This window comes from Lactuca saligna, chromosome 7, assembly GCF_052625555.1.
Source record: "Lactuca saligna cultivar CGN05327 chromosome 7, ASM5262555v1, whole genome shotgun sequence".
Lineage (NCBI taxonomy): Eukaryota > Viridiplantae > Streptophyta > Magnoliopsida > Asterales > Asteraceae > Lactuca > Lactuca saligna.
This window is the reverse complement of record NC_136423.1, coordinates 78,005,805-78,027,035: the sequence shown is the minus strand read 5'-3', so window position 1 is coordinate 78,027,035 and position 21,231 is coordinate 78,005,805. Positions and strand designations below refer to the sequence as shown.

Sequence of the window (21,231 nt, the reverse complement as noted above, 5' to 3'; positions counted from 1 at the left end):
AGGTCATAACTTCTTCGTTATAACTCGGATTTCAGCGTTCTTTATATGTACGGAAACCTTGTAACATATACTAAAACTTAGTTGAGATTATTTATTCTAAATAATCCTCTATCAAAAAGTCATTTTTGACACTTATCGTCCTTAAATTGACTAGCACGAATCTGCGGGCGTTACATCGCACAAACTGCAGGGGCCTGAAATGTACAATCTTCAATTTCTCAAAAAATTAGTCCATTTTCGTATTTGGGTATGGTCTACCAAATTTTCGAAACTTCAGGGACTAGTTTCGAAATTTCTTCCACTTTTCTTCAAACTTTCAAAAATCAGTTCATCTTTCGAAAATGGGTATAAACAGTTAAAGTTTCGAAACTTTAAGGACTATTTTGAAAAATCTGCATCCTTAAAAACTTTTGCTACAATTTTGAAAGTGGACCTCTTTTCCCATATCTTCTAAAGTTCAGGTGCAAACTTCGAAAAATTTTGTTATCTTCTTCCCCAATTCGTGAACCAGGTAACGAAGATTTTCACAGCACCATTGATAACGAATTTTTTTTATCAAAGGAATATCGAAAATGAAGCCTATCGAATCACTGAACAACATCTTAACCATTCAATCACTGTAAAGTGGCAAATATCAGAGAATATGAATCAATCAAGTTTTCTTATCTCTTATTTGATGAACAAAAGCAACTATAAATAGCTTACATGAGATGATAACTGAAGAAGCTAAATAGACATAACTCATGACTCCTTATAACCAAGACAAATCAAAAGACTCGATCACCAAAACCAACTAACAAACAAGTTGTGCTGAAGCCTAATTATTTAACAGACCAAAACAAAAGACAAGCCCACTTCAAATCCTTCCCTTAAACTGAAACAGGGTTTACCCTTTAGTTTAACAATTCAAATCTTCTACTCCAAGCATTTTCCTCATTTTTTTCAAACACATCTAACTTTACCGGTTTGGTCATGACATCAGCCACCTGGTCAGATGAAGGGAAAAATGACAGCTACACCTTTCCTTTATTTACTAAGTTTCTCAAGTAATGAAACTGCACATCGATGTGCTTGGTCCTTCTATGTAGAACAAGATTCTTCGACAGCTTGATAGTAGAACTATTGTCACAATGAATCTCAAAAATCCTTTGAGCCAAACACTGTGACATGCACATGCTGTAGCAGCCACGTAATCGGCTTCAGTAGACGAAAGTGTAACAATATCTTGTTTCCTAGAACTCCAACATATTGATGCATTGCTTAGAATGCATGCATACCCGAACGTGTTGTTTCTATCTTCTACATCACGTGCGTAGTCACTATCCGTATAGACCTTTAGCTTTGCTATAGGATTTTGAACATAAAATAACCCAAAACTGTAGGTTCCCTTGACATATCTTAGAATTCTCTTAGCCAATGCCATGTGTTCTTCATGAGGATCAGCCATGAATCTGGAAATAAAACAAATTGCATACAAAAGGTCTGGTCTCGTGACTGTGAGGTACATGAGACTTCCCACCAAGCATTTATACTCTATTTCGTTCACCTTGCTTCCCTTTCCCGCATTCGTAACTGTAGTTTTAGGAACTATAGGGTTTTTCACAGCGTTACACTCCCACATGTGAAACCGTTCTAGCAGTTCTTTGGCATACTTCTTTTGGCACATGATTATCCCAGTAGTGTCTTGAATCACCTCCACACCTAAGAAATATATATTTCATAGCACCTAGGTCTATCATTTCGAATTCCTGCATCATTAACTCTTTAAACTCTCCACATATCACCTCATTATCACCTGTATAAATTAGGTCGTCAACATACAACTTACAATCACCACTCTTTTTGTTGTTTTATTAATAAAAAAAGTATGATCGTAATGACTCTTCTCAAAACCATCCCTCATGAAGTAGTTTTCAATTTGGTTAAACCAGCCACATGGTGCCTATTTTAAACCATAAAGAGCCCTCTTTAATCTACACACCTTGAGTTCTTCTCCATTTTTAACAAAGCCTTATGGTTTCTCTATAAACACTGTTTCTTTCAAATCCCCATTTAAGAAAGCACACTTTACATCAAGTTGGTTTATCTTCCATCCCTTTTGAGTAGCCACTGCAACAATGCTTTGAACTGTATCATATCTTACCACTACTTCATAAACTTCAGTGTAGTCTATACCTCTTTTTTGTAAATATCCTTTCACAACCAATCGAGCCTTATATTTATCCACTTTCCCTTTCTCATTTAACTTTGTTTTAAATAACCATTTAACCCCAATTGGTTTTATTCTTTCTGGCCTATCCACCAATTCCCAAGTTTTATTTTTCTTTATAGACTCCATTTCTTGTTCCATCGCTTGAATCCACTTGGGTTCTTTGATTGCTTCTTCATAACTTGTGGGCTCCTCAAATAAACTATACATAGCAAAGTCAACCTCATCGTAATTGTACATAGATAAGTCAGCTTCATCATCTGACAATCCTTCCCCGCTCTTATAGTCTCTCATCTAAATAGGGGCATTAGTTGTCCCTTTTGAAATGTTCCTTTAGGCCCTACAAAATAGTTGCCTTCATTTCAGTCCCTAGGCTCCATGACATAAGGAGGTATGACAGACTGAGGGGTATTATCCACCTGTACTTCATCTGCACTCTCTGGAGTTCTAGAGGGACTTTGATTCACATTAGTATCCAATGTAGGACCTGTCACATCGGATTGTAACTCATCAAGTTTTTCTTCCTGATTTTCTTCCCCATCATCATAAGGAATTAATAAATCTTCACTACCAAACACCTCTGCGTCCCAGACCCATGCTTCATTTTCTGAGAAAACTACATCCTTGCTTATGATAACCTTTTGTTGTATGGGGTCATACATCCTATATGCTTTTGATTTGGTAGCACATGTGTTCAGGATGAAACAGGCCCAATTGGCTGCTTCTGACCACAACCATTTGGGCATGTTTTTCTCAAGCAAGAGACATCTAACCATATTCATTAAAGTTCTGTTATGATGTTCAGCTACTCCATTTTGATGCATAGTATACGCCATCGTTAATTGTCTTTTAATTCCGAACTCCCCACATAAATCATCAATTTTATATGAAGTGAACTCCCCTCCTTGGTCACTTCTTTGCCCTTTAATGGTCAGCCCCGTTTCATTTTCAACCATAGAGTTAAACCTTTTGAAAGTTTCAAAAGTCTCACTTTTCTTTAAAAAAAAATATACCCATCCCTTCCTAGAAATATCATCAATCAACACCATAAACGACATTTTCCCACTTGGTGATTCAGGTTTTATTGGCCCACATAGATCAGTGTGTACGAGTTCCACTCGGTTTGATGCTCTCCAGTTACTCCTCTTAGGAATGCCGACTCTTTGTTGTTTTCCCAGATTGCATACTTCATAAACTTTACTAGACTTGGCTAATTTAGGAAGCTCCTTCACCATTTGTTTGAATTGCATGGTTCTCAATGACTTGTTGTTCACTTGCCCAAGTCGTTTATGCCAAATATGTTCGTTACCATCTCCTTCCAGCTTCAAGCATCGGCCTTCAATGGGTTTCATCCTTGCATTCACTAGGAACATTATGTGTCTTGTCATTCTTGAAGTAGTTATCACACCCTGTTGAGGATGAAGAATCTTGCACACACCTCTTCGAATAACAACAGTCATATCTTTCTCTTGTAGCTGCCCAATGCTTAGTAAATTTTAAGTGAGTTCAGGAATATAGTACACATGACTGATAAACTGAGTTATGCCTTCAGCTTCGAACCTCATCTCACCGATTCCTTTAACCGTAAGTCGAAGATCATTTCCAAGTTTAACGGAGTGTTTGAATCCTTCATCTAAGTTTTCAAACCATTCTCGTGTTCCATTCATATGATTCGAACAAGCCGAATCTAGAAACCAGATTCCTTATTTGCATTCTTGCTTTACTTCTACATGAGTCATCAGAAGTAAATCTTCTCCTTCATCAAATTCGATGTAATTAACCAGCTTGTCTCCGTGAGTGCATTCGTAGGCAAAATGCCCGAGTTGATGGCAATTATAACACTTTATGGCTGACTTATCGATATCAGACCTTGATCTTCCTTGACTGCGACCACGTCGTCTGTTGAATGGGCTTCTACCACGCTCACGGCATCTTCTTCCATTCGGATCAAGTTCTGCGCTTAATACTTGATCATCACTAGGTTTCTTCAAAAGTTTTTGCTCATGCACAAGCAAAGAACTTTCCAACTCATCCACTGACATCACATCAGTGTTCTTAGATTCTTCAATGGAACACACCACATAATTAAAATTTCTAGTTAGAGATCTGAGGATCTTCTAAAAAAATCATTACATCCGTTATCTCTTCTCACCCGGCCAAAGTAATTTGTGATACTTTCACCTTCTTTCATTTCTAGGATTTGGAACTCCCTTCGTAATCTTTTTAATTGCGCCTTCTTCACTCTTACATTGCCTTGATATTTTCTCTTCATAGCATCCCAGATTTGTTTGGCAGTCTCTTTGTGAGTCATAGTCTTTAAAATCTGTTTATCGATCGACTGAAACAGGTAGTTTTGAGCATTCAAATCCTTGAGATGCAGAGCATCTAAATCCGTCTGTTGAGCTACTGTGAGTATTGCTCCTTCTCGAGGTTCGGTGTACCCTGGCTCAATTACTACCCAATAATCTTTTGCTTTCAGTAGCATCTTCATCAACATACTCCAATGCTCGTAATCCCCATCAAACTTTGGGATGCAAAGGACTTGGAAGTTTGCATTCTCTGGGGCCATTGATTACTCTCAAAGCTACTCCCAAGTTGCTCTGATACCAATTGTAAAGTGGCAAATATCATAGAATATGAATCATTCAAGTTTTCTTATCTCTTATTTGATGAACAAAAGCAGATATAAATAGCTTACATGAGATGATGACTGAAGAAGCTAAACAAACATAACTCATGACTCCTTAAAACCAAGATAAATCAAAAGATTCGATCACCAAAACCAACTAACAAACAAGTTGTGCTGAAGCCCAATTATTTAACAGACCAAAACAAAAGACAAGCCCACTTCAATCACTGAATAATTTCTTTGCTACTTCAACTTTCGAACTCCCATACCCAAAATCTTCTATCTTTTATCAACCCCAAACTTGTGAAGGTACTGTCAACAACAAATTCCATCGAATCTAAACTTTCGAAATATCGATTATCAAACCAAGTATCTACCAATAAATCCATGTCTCCGCTTTTAAGAAATCAACCATTCGCATCTTTATTCCCAGCCGATGTCAACTCAAATTCCAATTGTTCGAAATCTAACTGTTAACCAAATCAACCATTAACCCAACTCAAATTCGCAAACTTCTTCCATATAAACACATCAAACGCCAAGTCATGCTTTTTGGATTTTGACACCAATTTCGAATCCATAACTGATATACCCATAACGAAACGGTAAACCCAATCATCTTCATCTAACCATTCCATAACTGAGTTCGACTTTCAAATCATGTTCAAGAAGCAAAAACGAAAGAAGATGCAACCTTCATTTCAATTCATCACTTTGACATCAAGAACAACAATATCGACCAAAATTTGAAATTAGACTAGATTTTGACATCCATATCTTGTATTCAACTCAAATCCAACGATTTCAACCTTCAATTCTTTGATTCATCACTTAAAAATCGAAGTTGACTTTTTGTTGTGTTTGACTTTTCAAAATTAACTGTCAACAAACATGAATTGATGCTTCTAATGCCAAATTTCAGATCAAAACTTGATTGTTTCACTGTTCTTCATCACCCTTAAGTGTTATTGACCAAGATTTACAAGATCAAAGATTCAATTGTCGATTTCTAAGTCTTGACATGAATAAAACGATTTCCTAATACACCAATCATATGGAATCGATTCATAGTTTTAGATTACCAATCAACAACAAATGATTATTAGAAGAGATGTGATGAAAAACGAATTACAAGATCTAGAAACAAAAGGTAATGCGATCATCAGGTACAACCTGGAATGCATATGTCGAACAATTGAGAACGGTGAATTAGAGGGTGTTTAGGAATAATTTTTAAATGAATTCTTCCTTTTAACTTTTCTAAAAACTTATAAAGATGTTTGGAAGATACAAAAGTTCTTTTCTAAATAACTTTTTGTAATGAAGAAAATAGTGGTTTTCAAAAGTCAAGAAAGTGTGACTGTTTGTAACTTTTGGACTTTTAAAGCTAACTCACACTCAAAAGTCAAAAAATACTACTCAAACACTTTTTGAAACCTACTTTTGGCTTTTGTTTCCTCAAAAGAACTTTTACAAAAAGAATTTGGGTTTAAAAAGTAATACCAAACACCCCCTTAGCATCAAAAAATTTTTATTGACTTCAACCAATTAGTTTATCAAATTAAAAAAGAATATTTATGGGCTCAAACAATTCGTGAATAGTAAAGGATTAAGAATTAGATCAAACAATGAATTGTCTTTCGGGCTTACAAATAGATACCCGAACAGTAATACCCAATTTACTTGGAGTCAAAACAAATTAATGAACAGGAACATTGTTGATTTTATTTTGTGTCAAATTTTGATTCAAAATAATAATTTCAATTTGAGAATCAAATTGAACGAACGAATATGAGATTGGATCGGGCAATGATCAATAAAAAAGTTATTGGATCATAACAAGTGGGTTTTTGTATTAAAAAAAAAAAATTGATCCAATGAATCAAATGATAAAAAATTTCACGAGCGCATCACTCGAATCAATGAGATTTAGAGAGATCACAGAGAGACTCACCATAAATACTCCAATTGTGATGATTGTTGCCAAATCGAGAATCGTTTCTTCAAAAAATCATGTTGATGTTCGAAGACCCACTCTGATACCAATTGATGTGAATCATGAGCATAGATTTGGCATGCGGAATTAAAGAACACACAAAGAACATGGTGATTTGGGTGTTAAGAGATGCATTCGATCATGAAAGGTGTTACAAAAAAAGTATAAGCTAGATCTAGACAAATAAATAGCTTACACTAACACTCTCAATGTTACATCTTTCAAGCACACATCTACAAGTGGTATGAACCCACCTTATATAGAGGTGTTTACATCTCTCTCTCTCTCTCTCTCTATCTATCTATCTATCTATCTATCTATCTATCTATCTCTCTCTCAATCTATCTATCTATGTAACATATCACAAGGCTACATTACCAAATGCAAGTGGGTCTACAAGAGTCAAACCATTTACAAAGTCATACATGGATAACTTTGTGCCCCAACATTATCTACTTAAAATTCTTTGATTTTCTTTGTAAAATATGTTTGATTTTGTAAGTAACTATAATGGGTTCATCAAATGATGTTTTCAAAGAACTCTTTGCTAGTATATACGAGCCCTTCTTTGGATACTCCATGTTCGCATCGTGGTTAGAAAAGTGAATTACTATTCTATTCAACTAACTACATCATACATCTCTAATTACCACACCGCGTATTTTGCTATAAATTTTAAAATTTTCCACACTACAAAGATCTTGCAACATACACCGCAATTCCATTGCATCTCGTACTGCAATATACCGTGCAACGTTCATTAGCACGTGCATCGTAACGTCTATCATGAAGTTATATATATATATATATATATATATATATATATATATATATATATATATATATATATATATCATACATCACAGCTTGTACCACGCCACTTCTCACAACATTCCCCACCTCTTGCACTGCAATAGATACTGCAACATGCACCACGACCTTCTCTACAATGTGCATCACGACATTATTTATATGGAATTATATATACTCACATATATATATATATATATATATATATACACACACACGCACACACACACACATATATATATCACATATTCCTAAACTGCCTAATAGTTAACTAACTTATATCTACCAAGTATAGTCAAATAATAACATTATATCATCCGGGTTAAGATTAGGAATCTACTACAAAACACCTAATTCACTTAAACCACCAAAAGCAACTTGTAACGTCCAGCTTGTCATATATATGATAGTTATTGCAAAGTATGAAGGATATATGGATTCTTTACTAGCTAGTTTCTAGCGAAAGAGTTCAACTTTAGTACCCTTGTTTTTTCAGCTAAACTTCTTTTTACACTACTAAATTCTTGGTAAGTAAGCTTGTGTTTTATTTTGTAAGTATTATAATTAGTGGTAATGCAAATTGTTAGGTGCAAGGTTGTCAAGATCAATCCAATGTAGGATCGCTTTTGGATTTGCAAGATTGGGATCGGGATCCTAAGATCCCACAAAATAAAACATAATTTTAATATATAATTTAAAACATGAAAAATATCTAAAACATTAAGTTTTCAGTTCAAAAGCTATAAAAACTTCAAAACATTAGTCACAACTCACAACACAAAATGATATCTGGTAAACTGGTAAATGATAAAAGACATAAAATGGTAGTTTCATTTTGTTCAAAAAAAATCAAGGAGATGTAGGATCGAATCGGATCCTGATTCTACGATCCTACGGTCCTATCCAAGATATGATCTGTATACGATCCGGATTGTTTTTAGTATCTGGGATCGTATGATCATATAGTCATACGATCAATATCATGATTTTAACAACCTTGGTTAGGTAGGAATGGAATCGGACTGACCGTTTTTGGTTTGTAATTACTGTAGGTACATAATTTTGAGGATTTTGAGACATATTACAAAAGACAAGCAATTAACTTCCTCTTGTTTTTTAATGTTACACCACTTGTTTTTATTTTATTGTTGTTTGTTTTCATTGCTTGTGATACATTGGAAATTTATAATTTAAAGTTTCATGCTAGAAATGACATTATTAATTATGATCTTTATGTGAATGGGACTTGGTTTAAAAAACTCTCTACATTATAAAGTGAATGAAGAAAAAATCATATAAGCCAAACAAGAAAAAAAAAATGTCAAATTTGAATACATGCAGGTTGGAACAAAAACAATAATTTAATTAGTTTGCCCTCCATTTTACGAAAGCCACTAAGTTTTGCCATATATTATATGAAGTTATTAAACTTTTTCTTTTATTTTGTAAAATGCATTACAATTAGTTTCTAGTCCTTTCCAACCATTTCACTTATCAGTTCCATATGGAAGCCCTATCTTTCTCAATTCTCTCAATTAAAAAATACAAAACAACTAATATACAAGTTTTAAAACATATTGTACAAAAGAAAAAGAAAAAACAAAGAGTAAGGAGAGAAAGATGATGAAGTGGATTAGTGAACCTGCATAAACAACCCACCACTCCCAACTCTCCCAACCTATTTAAGAGGGAGTGGTATCTTGGAGGTAGTAATGGTACCTCCTCCCAATTTTACCATTAGGAAGGAGAGAGTCATTCTCTACCAACACACTCAACCCTCTACCACATCGACTCCATAACATCTTTTCTCTTTCCTCTATCTTCCATCATTCTAACCCATAACACATGGAAACCCTATCTTTCCCAACCTACTCAATTAAAAAAATACAAAAAAAAGGTACAAGTCGCAAAACATATAGTACAATAGAAAAGAGAAGGAGAGTGAGAGAGTGAGAGAGAGTAAAGAGAAAGAGGATGACGTGGGTTAGTGAAACCACGTAAACAAACCACCACTCCTAACCCTCCCAACCCACTCAATAGTGAGTGGTGTCTTGGAGGTATCAATGGTACCTCCTCCCTAGGGAGAAGCGAGTCCTTCCCTACCAACTCACTCAACCTACTATCACAACAACTTTTCTTTTTCATCTCTCTCTCTCTCTCTCTCACCCAACCCACAACACATGGAAACCTTATCTTTTCCAACCCACTCAATTAAAAAAAATACAAAACAACTAAGTTACAAGTCTTAAAACACATGGAACAAGAGAAAGATTTGGAGAGAGAATAAGAGAGCAGAGAGAAATTGGATGTAGCGGGTTAGTCAAGCCACATAAACAACCCACAACTCCCAAACCACTCAAGAGGGAGTAATATCTTGGAGGTGGTACCTCCTTCCCAGTTTACCATGTCTTTCTTGATGAGTTTGAGCCAAAAGAACATCCTATGTGCTCATACGAACCCTAATGCTTGGATCTAGGTTTCGCTCTTGTACATGCAAGTCATCCAAGGCTCAAGAACCCTAATCTAGCATATGCATTTCGAAATTATCACATAAGATCAAATCTAGATGATTACCTCTTGTAGAATGGCTTGAATCTCATCAATATTCTTTCTTTGGAGCTTAGAGTCACAAATGACACTCCTTTAATGGTTTACAAACACCAAGAGCAAGAGAATGACTTATAAGAAAGAAGAGGATCACCAAAAACGTTCTAGGGTTCTTCCAAAATTTTTCACCATGCTTTTGGGGCCTTAGGGGGTCCTTATATAGTTAGGCCATTAGGGTTTTCAACTAGGAAACCCTAATATGACTTCTTAGGCCCTAAGCAACCCATAGACTCCCTTTAGAACACCTATTGGACGAATTCGTTATGGACTTCCCATAGAATTCGCCCAACCTATATTCCAAGGTGATCCATAGCCCAATTTCAATTATCTTATAATTACGATTCTAGTCTCCTAAGTTTAATTAATGTATTTTAGTCACAAAACTAACTATCAATTGATTCTTGACTAATATTAATTAAACAATATGATTTCTCCTTTAATATATTATTCATATAATATATTCATAAATCATAATTAATCCTCTTTCTCTATAAATCATCCTATCAAGTTGCTTTGGTGAAGGCAACCCAAAAGGACCATGCACAACCGGATCAAGTACATACCAAATATAGTTACGGGCTTAGACACTAATCCAACAGTCTCCCACTTGGATAAGTCTAGTAACTATAATGTAAGTACAATATGATTAGCAATCGTAGCTCTTACAGATGTTGTCGAACTCTGATCTTATCAGTAACCTGTCCTTTAGATAAGCGATCATATATTCCTCCATTCTAGATATCGTATGAACTAAGACATAGATTTTAATCATAATCTTTGTTCACATGTTGTTTCCCAATTTCCGATTTAAGACGAATGACAACAGACTACAATTGAACACATCAACTTAGTCCCGGATTGGCCAAGCGCTTAGGGTGTCATCACTAAATCATCGAGGGGACCACAGATATCGCTTTTATCCCACTTTGGGTAAAAGAAATGGATCAACTTCGACTCAATGCTCACTTGCCCTCACTCAACGAATCACACACAACAATACGTTTTATAACACCAAGTTACTGGTGCTTTTACATATTATCAATGTGTAACCGACTCGCAAAATACAACTCACACATCTCGGTTTCAAGAATATAAGATATTACCGTCTCACCAATCACTCGTGATAAAATCCATGAAGCGATCCAAGTGAGCATGTGTTTAATCCAATACTCTAATCTTATAGCAATACTCATGAAATCTGTAGCAAACTTGTACTATGACTAAACGCTTTAGCCAATCTACAGATGGATTCATGATAGTCTTTTTTCTTACCTACTTCCAAAGAATGAGCGACTGTGGAGGGTTTGAATAATCTTATTATTCGTGAAGTCAAAACATGCAAAGTGAAACACAAGAATAATACTAATCCTATATGGTCCCAAACCTTTGAGTATAAATAAAACATTTATTTAATCACCATATTGATTACTTATTATTTGTTGTTTCGGGTAATCAACTTCTTACTTGAACTATAACAACAATTGTCACATGCTCATAGCATGCACACTATGTTTACCTATGGTCCTTACTTTGTGAAATAGTATAATTAAATACCATTTTCAATCACAATCATTTCACAATTCCTAATCCATTAGTGTATGAATACAAAATTCTCACCACTACTAGAATATGTTAGATTCCAACATTTTATGCAATGATCCTTTCGTAATATCATAGCGCCAAAGTCACCAAGACTTTGCCAATGAAATTACAAAGTGATCTATTAGAGATTGTTTACAAGACAATTCCATAGTCATGAAGTCTCTCATTAAAAGTATATTCCTTTGAACATCCTTCCTGCATAGAAGTTTCTAATCTAGACATAGATCCTTAATGTCCAACTCCCAATAAGGAAACGTTTCCATATTTTCCATATGACAACTCATTATAAATAGAGTCTTATCTATTCGTAATAAATTCAATATGGTCCATCCATTAGTATACATCCAACTGTCCACAACCAACCAATCTTTGGCGAACATTAGATTGTCCTTGACAGTTGTTTAATTACTTTAGTCAAATCCGGTTCTATCTCCTTTTCCCTCTAAATTCCCTAGGAATTTGGAAAATTTTAGAACGGTCGAATATTACAGCATATGCAATCGATCTTATACCTAAAGCGTATGGGATACAATTCATAATGAAAAACATGATACTTTACCAGTCTCTTGCTACAATATCGCCATAATATTTCTATTTGTTGTGTTCTCAAAATTCAAACAATGAAGATGGATGCCGAAATCATAATCAAACTTTGAGAATGCAAATAATAAATATATCCTTGACTAAATTCAATTAAAATTTCTCGATCCAAGCTTTTAATTTGGAAACGAAGTACAACATTCTCTCCCTTAATTATAGAAAAAACAACTTTTCAACCCCTGCAACTTTGCAAAGTGAAACTTTTGTTTTTCTATAATTAATATTGCCAACTTGCAATACTTCAAAAAATAATAATCATGCTACCACTAACATGATGATTATATCCATTCCAACATAACATTTATACTCCCACTAACTTTGACACCTATTCAGAAAACAGTTGGACTTCTAAGAGAGAATACTTATTGACTTCCAAAGTTCATATTTCCAATACGATGTGCTTTGATAAGCCTTTTATCTAAGCTTCTAAAACTCACACACCTTTCCTTAGACAGCTCACATGTGTGTCTAAACTAATTCAGAACTTATATTACTAAGTCCCAAATGTTCAGACTAATTGTCAAATCTCACAATTCGAACTATGAAGAGGGATGTCGTAATCATAATCGAATTTGAGAATTCAATTTACATAATCGCTATCTCCTTAAAATCTATCTTAGTGAAAACATTTCCTCACAATCATTTTCATGAAGGAGAGAAACCTTATGACGCTTAGATCTTATGGTGCATGTGTTCCTATCCATACAAATTTTTCATAAGCATAATCATAAGATAATGTACGTGACAAATTCAAACTCTTATGGATAGAACTTGTTCATTCTTAATTTCTTTCCATAAAGGGTCCCACCATTGCTTTCAAGTTATTTAGCAGCTCACCTATGTTAGTTAATGTACTTTCATTGAACAAGGTGTTTTCCCTTATGTAGTCAATTGAGAACTCGTAGAACTCATATGCTTAAGTAACTTTACTGGAATGGCATAGAAATAAAATTTTGTCAACACGATAGGTTATAAACCTCAAGTCGTGTGCTAGCATTTAATACGTTTACTTCTTGATTTGTTCTTGAAATTTTTCAAGATCTTTAGACTCCCACTGACTTCTTGACATATTAGATTCTCTTATCAAGAAACATTTCTTGACAAAAACAAATATCCAAGAGTTAGTGTGTCTTTATATCAAGACAAACCTACACCCAATTCGGTACTAGTTGGTCTTTGTCTTATTTAAGACATCACAACTTACCAAAATGTGCAAGTGTAAGAAAATTCCTACTTAAAAGTATGCCACTCAAGTGACAATCTTGGAGTATGACTCTAAGACTTGATTTTGGAACAAAGTACGATACATCTTATTGACTTAACCACTACAATAATTTCCAATTCCTCTTCTCAGTCAAACTAGTGCACTAAGGTGTCCTTAGATGATGAATTGTAATATGGTTCTTACGTTTACCAATACGATCATAAAACATGATATAAAAGTACTCTCCCTTCTTCTTAGATTGGAGAAACTGTTTATCTTTCGACCTTCATTGATTCTACTTATTCGTTCTGCCATTCATTTTTCAATGATTCAGAATTACACTTAATCTTGTAAGTATAACCACATTTACTAGACCTTTAGTAAATCATGACGAATAATATTATTATTATTTATGGTGGACATACTAGTGCGCAACATTGTGTACTAGTTCCTTTAGTCCTTCACTTGACTCACATACTTATGTGAACACGGAATTAGTCTTAATTACTTAAATACCAAGATTTCCATACATCATACAATACAAGTTGTATGATTCCAAGTTTCTGTCCAATTAAAATTTGGGCGATGGGAATCTTTCCTTACTTAGAAATTATGACACTACCATAAATAACGTAACTAAGAATCACATCCATTGCTAATAATAGAACTACACAAACATCAATTTTTTCATACATATCATTGCAAAGATAAATAAATAAAACAAAATCAAAATTTATTTTATTGCGGAAAAATTTGTCCTTACAACACAACTCAATTGAAAAACTTTGTTATTACATTTCTTAGCAATCTATCCTAAATCTAAAGCAGCAGCTCAAAAAATCCGATCTTCGAATCAATGCGATCGAAATCCATTTCTTTACGATCAGATTCAGCACGCTTCTTCCTTTAAGTTTCCTTTCTTGTCTTCGATTCTACAAAAATTCAAAAATGTCATCTTATCACATAATGTATCAAGAATCAAAAATAGGAACTTATAGAGTTAGTTAATAGATTTTACCTGAAGCAGAGCCAAACATCTTGACTCTCCAATCTATTAGCTCTCTCAGGTAGACAGGACAACTTCGTCTCCAATGCCCTTTCTCTTGATAATAAAAGCAAATTGACTCTTTTGGAACAGCACACGGAACTACTTCAGACTTTTCCTTTCTCTTATGATCAAACTTTTTGACCATGGCATGCCTTTCGTTGCCATTGCCTATGTCCATAGAGGTTTGGAAGGCAGATCCACCAATCAACTTTGCTTCTCTAGTGCGCCAAATCATTTATGATTCAGTAGCAACAAGCAAATAGGTGAGATTAATGAGGGTCACGTTGTGGTCTATCATATAGTACTCACTTACGAACTCACTATATGAGTTAGGAAGCGACTGAAGAATCCAGACAACAGCTAGCTTGACACAAACAACGACTCCCAACATTCTTAACCTATCAATGTGTGACTTCATCTCTAAGACGTGTGCACACACTAACTTTCCTTCTTCATGTTTACTTAAATAATAAATGTCGTTAAAACACATTTATTTGGATATTAGATAGATATATCTTAAATAATTAGTAAGTAAAAAAAGGTTTAAAAGCCCGCTTCTTAGCACCCAAAAAGGCGTGTTGCCATTTTTTTGAAAAAAAAAATATATGAGAAATTAAATATTCTTCTACTTTGTTCTTACAAATCTTTTTTTTAGAAACAACAAAATTATATTAAAATCACCCCAACTAGTAAGAAACTAGAGGGGAGTAGGAACAGAAAAAGAAAAAAAGACATACAGATAGTAGTGGTAAGTAAAGAAAAATACATAGGAAAACTAGGAAAAATGGAAAGGCGATGATGACCACACGTTCCATTCATATAAACCGCCTTTTCCTCTACATTTGATCCAGAGATACACCAATGATTTTATCTGCTCAGCTCCGCAAAAGGTATTGATAAATTTCATATTAAAAGTCCGGTCATTTCTATATTTCCAGAGGCTCCATATAAGCCCGTAGTATAGCACCGTGAGCCTTTTTTTACTTTTGAACACTGACCCCAACTTGTAGCAAAACATATTATATCCCTGACATTGTGAAATTTTTGGTGCTTGATGCCACACCAGTCAAATATTTTGTCTCTTATTGCACTCGCATACGGGCATGTTACTAGGATGTGATCGGCACATTCGTCAATAGTAAAACAAGCACCACAGCATGTCGCGTCTAGCTCTACACCCCGTGATCTTTAGAGCCATCATAGAAGGGATTTTATTTTGTAATGCTCTCCAAATAAAGAAGTTCACCTTGATCGGTTCATCCATGTGCCATAGCATAGGTAGTAGTATCTGACTTGGACCAGATTTTTTATCAATTAACCTCTGTAGTGCCCCAACTGTATATTGACCATCTACATCAAGTCTACTTTTCCATTGATCACACCCGCTCGCCAAGTTTACCGAGGACATTTCATTCGTTAGGTTGTCCAAATCCTCAATAGTCCAGATTCAAAAGGGCAAGAATTCCAATGACCTACAAAACAGTCGTCAATGATTATGTATGCTACTTTACATATTTTCCTTGTCTCCAGGTTGAACAGGTCGGGGTATTTGTTCTTCAATTGGTCTCCATCGGTCCATTTGTCATACCAGAACTAGGTGTTGTCACCGGATCTGAGCTGTAGTTCGAACACATCCCTTATTTCCAGGTTACGCCTCTTGAGATCCTTCTTTATTGTTGCAATGTTATGCCACACGCCATTGATGTAGCTGCTAGAAAAATAATCGTGAGGTTTATTGTATAAGTTGTGTATACCTTTTATCGTGCGCCCCCATAGTGAGTCCCCCTTTTTTTCAGACACCACCACCATTTGACTATTAGGCTGACATTTAGTGCGCATATTGATCCTATGCCAAGCCCACCATCAGATTTTGAAGCTATAACTTTATCCCATGCCACCCAGTGTATTTTCCATTTATCTTCATCTCTGCCCCAAAGGAATCTGCATCTAAGTTGTTCCAGAGTCTCGGTGACCGCTACCGGTGCTGTGAACAATGAGAAGTAGTAAGTGGGAAGATTGCCTAGAACTGAGGTGATCATTGCCAGTTGACCACCAAAGGAGAGGGATTTTGATTTCCATGATGATAGTTTGCAATGAAATTTGTTGATTATTGGTTTCCAGTTTTTTATAAGATTCATGTTCGCGCCAACAGGGACACCGAGATCTTACAAATCTCCTACCCAATCAAATGATGATATATGTCATATTTAATGTTCATTTAATGATATTTAAGTATACTAAAATAACGCATGTTATCATTTAATTGGGTAGGAGGATTTTTATGAACAAAAGTAGGAGGTTATTTAATTTCTCAAAATATATTAGTTTACATAGATTGATAGGTTGTCATTAAATTGTCTAAGGTGCTTTTTGTTTTTTCGAAGCGAAAATGTTTGAAGTCTGCGGATCATCTCTGCAATCTTCTGTAGCAGAAGTGGTGGATCAAACGGCTGCAGCATGTAATAAAAACTTTGTTTTTTAACGTCTGCAAACTGCTGCAGTAAGTAAGGTGTAAAGAGGTTTAAAACAGATAGTCTAGTGTTGCGTCATGCCGCACAACCGCAACAAGTTTTAAGTTAGAAATCTTCTGAAAAACAAACAGTTGCGAATGGGCAAGTGTTGTGTATGTGCTGCACGACGCAGTAATAAATGGTTAGAAGCAGACAACATTAGATTGATGTATAATATGATTGTGTAGAATGGTATTTGCGGTTTCAATAATAATAATAAATCAAATGCCTACAAATATAAAAGTTGGTTGGCATTCTAATACATTAACATTTCTTATAAAACCACTAAGTTTTACCCCCTATTTCGTAAAAATCATTAGGTTTTACCCTCTTCGTTTTTTATCCTGGAAGCCTGTGATATGGCCAAATACGGAACGTAAATCATAACTAATTCATCAATCTTTAAAATCTAAGTCATAGAGATTTGAACTTATAGTCTTTATAGACTAAAGTTATAGAAGAAATAAAAATCCACAAGTCAATTCGCGTTACTCGATATATCCAGATTTGTATATTGATGTCTAAAAATCTGATTTGTTTCCAAACACGTTCGTAGAAAACATGTGTACGAGTGTATCATAACATCACATCCGTCGATCTTCCATTACAATAGTAAGAAACAAAATAATAACGTCCAAAGAAATTGAAATGAAAAACCAGCAACAACAGATTGATTATAGCAAAACAGAGCAAAACAAACAAACCATTACAGATATCCAATAACCCCTTCCACATTATAACCTGTTGTTCAAATTCAAACCCACATTCCCTGTAGCATATCCTACCTATTCAGATTATTTATAGAAATTCACCACATACGAGCGATCCGATTTCGTTCTTCAAGCAACGTTCACCTGTATCGTCTTCGGCTTCTTGGGCTCCGGCGGCGGCAGTTTCTCCACCGTCACTGTAAGCACTCCATCTTGACAAATCGCTGATATCTTATCCGTATTAGCATTTTCCGGCAACGCAAACTTTCTCATAAACTTACCGATCCTCCTCTCCATTCTGACGTACTTCACTCCTTCCTTCTCTTCCTGATCGTGTTCCCTTTTTCTCTCTCCACTTATCACCAACACGTTGTCTTCCTCCACCTGGACCTTGATATCTCCGGATTTCAGACCAGGCATGTCGACGATGAAGACGTAAGCGTTGGGATACTCTTTCACATCAGCCGGAGTTGCAGCCATTGCTCTGGCGTCACGTACGTAAGCGCGAGTAGGTCCGGCGTTGCTTGATTTGCTGTTGGTGTGGTTGTCTTCGGTGGCGTCGAGGATGTGGTGGAGGTTGCGGAAGAACGGCGTGTCGAAATCCATCAAACAGATATCCATTCCGATCTTTGTTAACGATCTGTTTCTAAAATTCGAGCGCGATTGACAAAAACAAGTACGAATCGAGAACTTCGGTGAGCGAGGAATGACGAAGCGAGCATGTCAATGATGGATTTATATGGTAGAGAGAATAATAAGAGGAGGAAGAAGGAGATAATTCTGGAAAGAACGGGAAACAGAAAAGAAACCAGAAGCATCTAGTAGCTTCTTTCCATATCTGGAAGACATAAATTCCCGATCGACTGTTCATTTTAGTTTTGTTATTTTGGGAGCTAAAATGTTAAAGTTTAGATTAAATTTTTTTTTTAGATAAAATTGCAAAAATGATCTATGTATGTATTTTTTTAGGTTTTAGTTCAAAACATGATTTTTTTGGATTGGTGGTCCTTTTGAATTAGTTTCGTTGCGATTTTGGTCCTTCAGTAAACTGAAATAACTGTAATGCTCTTGGGGTATTTATTTTTCATTTTCTTTTCATTTTTTTAAAATCTAATTGTTTTCTATTTATTTTATTAATTAAAAAAGTGGGGTCATCTCTCTCTCTCTCTCAAAGGAATGCGAAACTTCCTCTCTCTCTCTCTCTCTCTCTCTCTCTCTCTCTCTCTCTCTCTCTCTCTCTCTCTCTCTCTCTCTCTCTCTCTATACATTAAAGGAATGCGAAACTTCCCCTCAAATCATTATTTTCTTCTCCTTCATATGCAATGGTTAACCTTTATAAATTTCTTCCCTTCACCAGTATCCTTCCACCACCACTGGAGAAGACAACTTACTGTCTAACAATAAGTCATCGAAAACCCTAGCAATCGCGGTTCAGATTCAACACTGAATGATGAACAATCACACATATGCACAACAAAACCTTGTAGAATAGATCGTATATTTACTGTGTGTGAGAGATGGGGGTGATGATGGCTGACCGCTTGTTATCAGCATCTGAAATTGGACTTCTTGGTGTAGAAAAAAAAAACACAATGCTCCAACAACTACGCACCATCTTCTTCCTCAAAATCAGACATGAAACCCTTGAAATCAAACATTGAAAACCCATGAAACCTTCGAATCGGACCTTGAAAACAACCTTAATCTGTCACCAACACTATCGTTCGTAGTGGCGGCGATGGTGTGAAATCTTTCTATAGTGGTTGACATAGTGGTTGGAGGTGATAATGGTTGCACGAAAAGAAGAAAACCTTTGAATCTGAAACCATTGCAATCATCAATGTAGAAGATGATGAATGGTACAAAGCTCCGATCAGGTATGTGCAGATTTGCTCGTTTTTTATTTCTAGGTTTTTTGATTTGGAAGGGAAGATGAAGTTCAACACAACCAACCATTAGCACTAGAGATTGATTTTCTTCCTCACTAGCTTCATCTTTTTCCATATCTATATTCTTCCATGGATTTACAAAAAAGAAGGAGAATGGAAACGAAAATAGTGGGTAAGGGTTGCAGACAATGATTTGGGTTATAGGTTGTCTCACGATCGTGGTTCTTGGTGGGTTTAGTTGCAGAGAGCAAGAACAAGGGGAAGGGTGCGTGTGTTTTTGATTGTCAATGAGAGAGAGAGAGGAAGAGATGTGGATCCAAATTATTTATTAATTTTCCTTTTCATTTAATTTAAATAGAAAAAACATAAAAAAAAATACATCAAAAGGGCATTATAGTCATTTTAATTTTATGACGGACCAAATTTGCGTACAAACATGGCTAAAAGGACCACGAATAAAAAAAGTCGGAGTTTAGATTAAAACCAAAAAAAAAAAAATGCATACCATAGGGATTATTTTTGCAGTTTTGTTTTTTTTATATCATATAATATAATTTATATTTTAAAATTATATTTATAGTTTTTTAAAATATATTTTCAAGTACTATTTTATTCGTTTTCTCCTTACATAATCTTTTAAATCGAAACTTTATTTTGATATGTTTATGGATAGGTTGTTACGATATAATCGTCATCTAGTATACATAGATTATTGATATTTGTAAATTACATTCAATATATGAATCGGAAAAAAAAAAAAAAAAATTAGCCCGTACGTTAAAGTAACATTTTCATCCCTTACACATTTTTTATAGTTTTCATTTTTATTAAGTTCCTTATTATATAATTTTAAACTTTATTTTTATCCACCCTTCCATACATAAATTTGTTGATCCAAATTTTATTTTAACATTTTATGGTCCATTTTATTTTGTCTAATTGTCTCCATGTTATATTCACTATTGATATTTATATATCACATTCTATATGTAAACGCATCACATTTACATTTTGGTTCCTTACATAATTTCTTTTTGTTGTTTTCGTTTATATTATTTGCAAACGAGTTCTCCATCAAACCACACGGGGTGGGGGTGACTTAAAATACTAGTTTTAATAAAAAAAAAATAATAATAAATTAATGTTTTACATCATTTATATTTTAACTTTTTTAATTTTTTACAAGAATTATTCTTGGGTCCTTAAAATTAGTTCATCTCTTTTAAATACATGGAAAAATACCTCTACATCCTTATTTTTGTTTATAATTTTAGGTATAATATGTAATATTTAAGAAAAAAAAGTCACTCCTTCATTTCTCCTCCCTTACGGTAACCACTATCATCCACCATATTTTCACCTTTTATCTCAATAAGAAATTCCATCGCATTGTCACATCTTATCTCAAGAACACCGC

The 21,231-nt window shown here is 34.9% G+C and overlaps 2 protein-coding genes and 2 pseudogenes across 2 annotated transcripts; all 4 read right to left on the bottom strand.

Annotated features, from left to right (window-relative positions):
* Nucleotides 1-1,042: 1,042 nt before the first annotated feature.
* On the bottom strand, nucleotides 1,043-1,666 carry LOC145007073 (secreted RxLR effector protein 161 pseudogene; annotated as a pseudogene).
* Nucleotides 1,667-2,011: 345 nt separating this feature from the next.
* On the bottom strand, nucleotides 2,012-2,503 carry LOC145007072 (putative mitochondrial protein AtMg00820). The gene has a single exon (XM_078966071.1). The coding sequence runs from the start codon at nucleotides 2,501-2,503 to the stop codon at nucleotides 2,012-2,014; it is 492 nt and encodes a 163-aa protein (XP_078822197.1).
* A 1,409-nt stretch (nucleotides 2,504-3,912) lies between these two features.
* LOC145007071 (uncharacterized) lies at nucleotides 3,913-4,778 on the bottom strand. Its single transcript, XM_078966070.1, has 2 exons — nucleotides 4,391-4,778; nucleotides 3,913-4,271 (listed from the first exon to the last, which is right to left on the bottom strand). Exons 1-2 carry the CDS (start codon nucleotides 4,776-4,778, stop codon nucleotides 3,913-3,915), a joined length of 747 nt encoding a protein of 248 aa, XP_078822196.1.
* A 13,080-nt stretch (nucleotides 4,779-17,858) lies between these two features.
* LOC145004885 (17.9 kDa class II heat shock protein pseudogene) lies at nucleotides 17,859-18,639 on the bottom strand (annotated as a pseudogene).
* Between the last annotated feature and the right edge of the window lie 2,592 nt (nucleotides 18,640-21,231).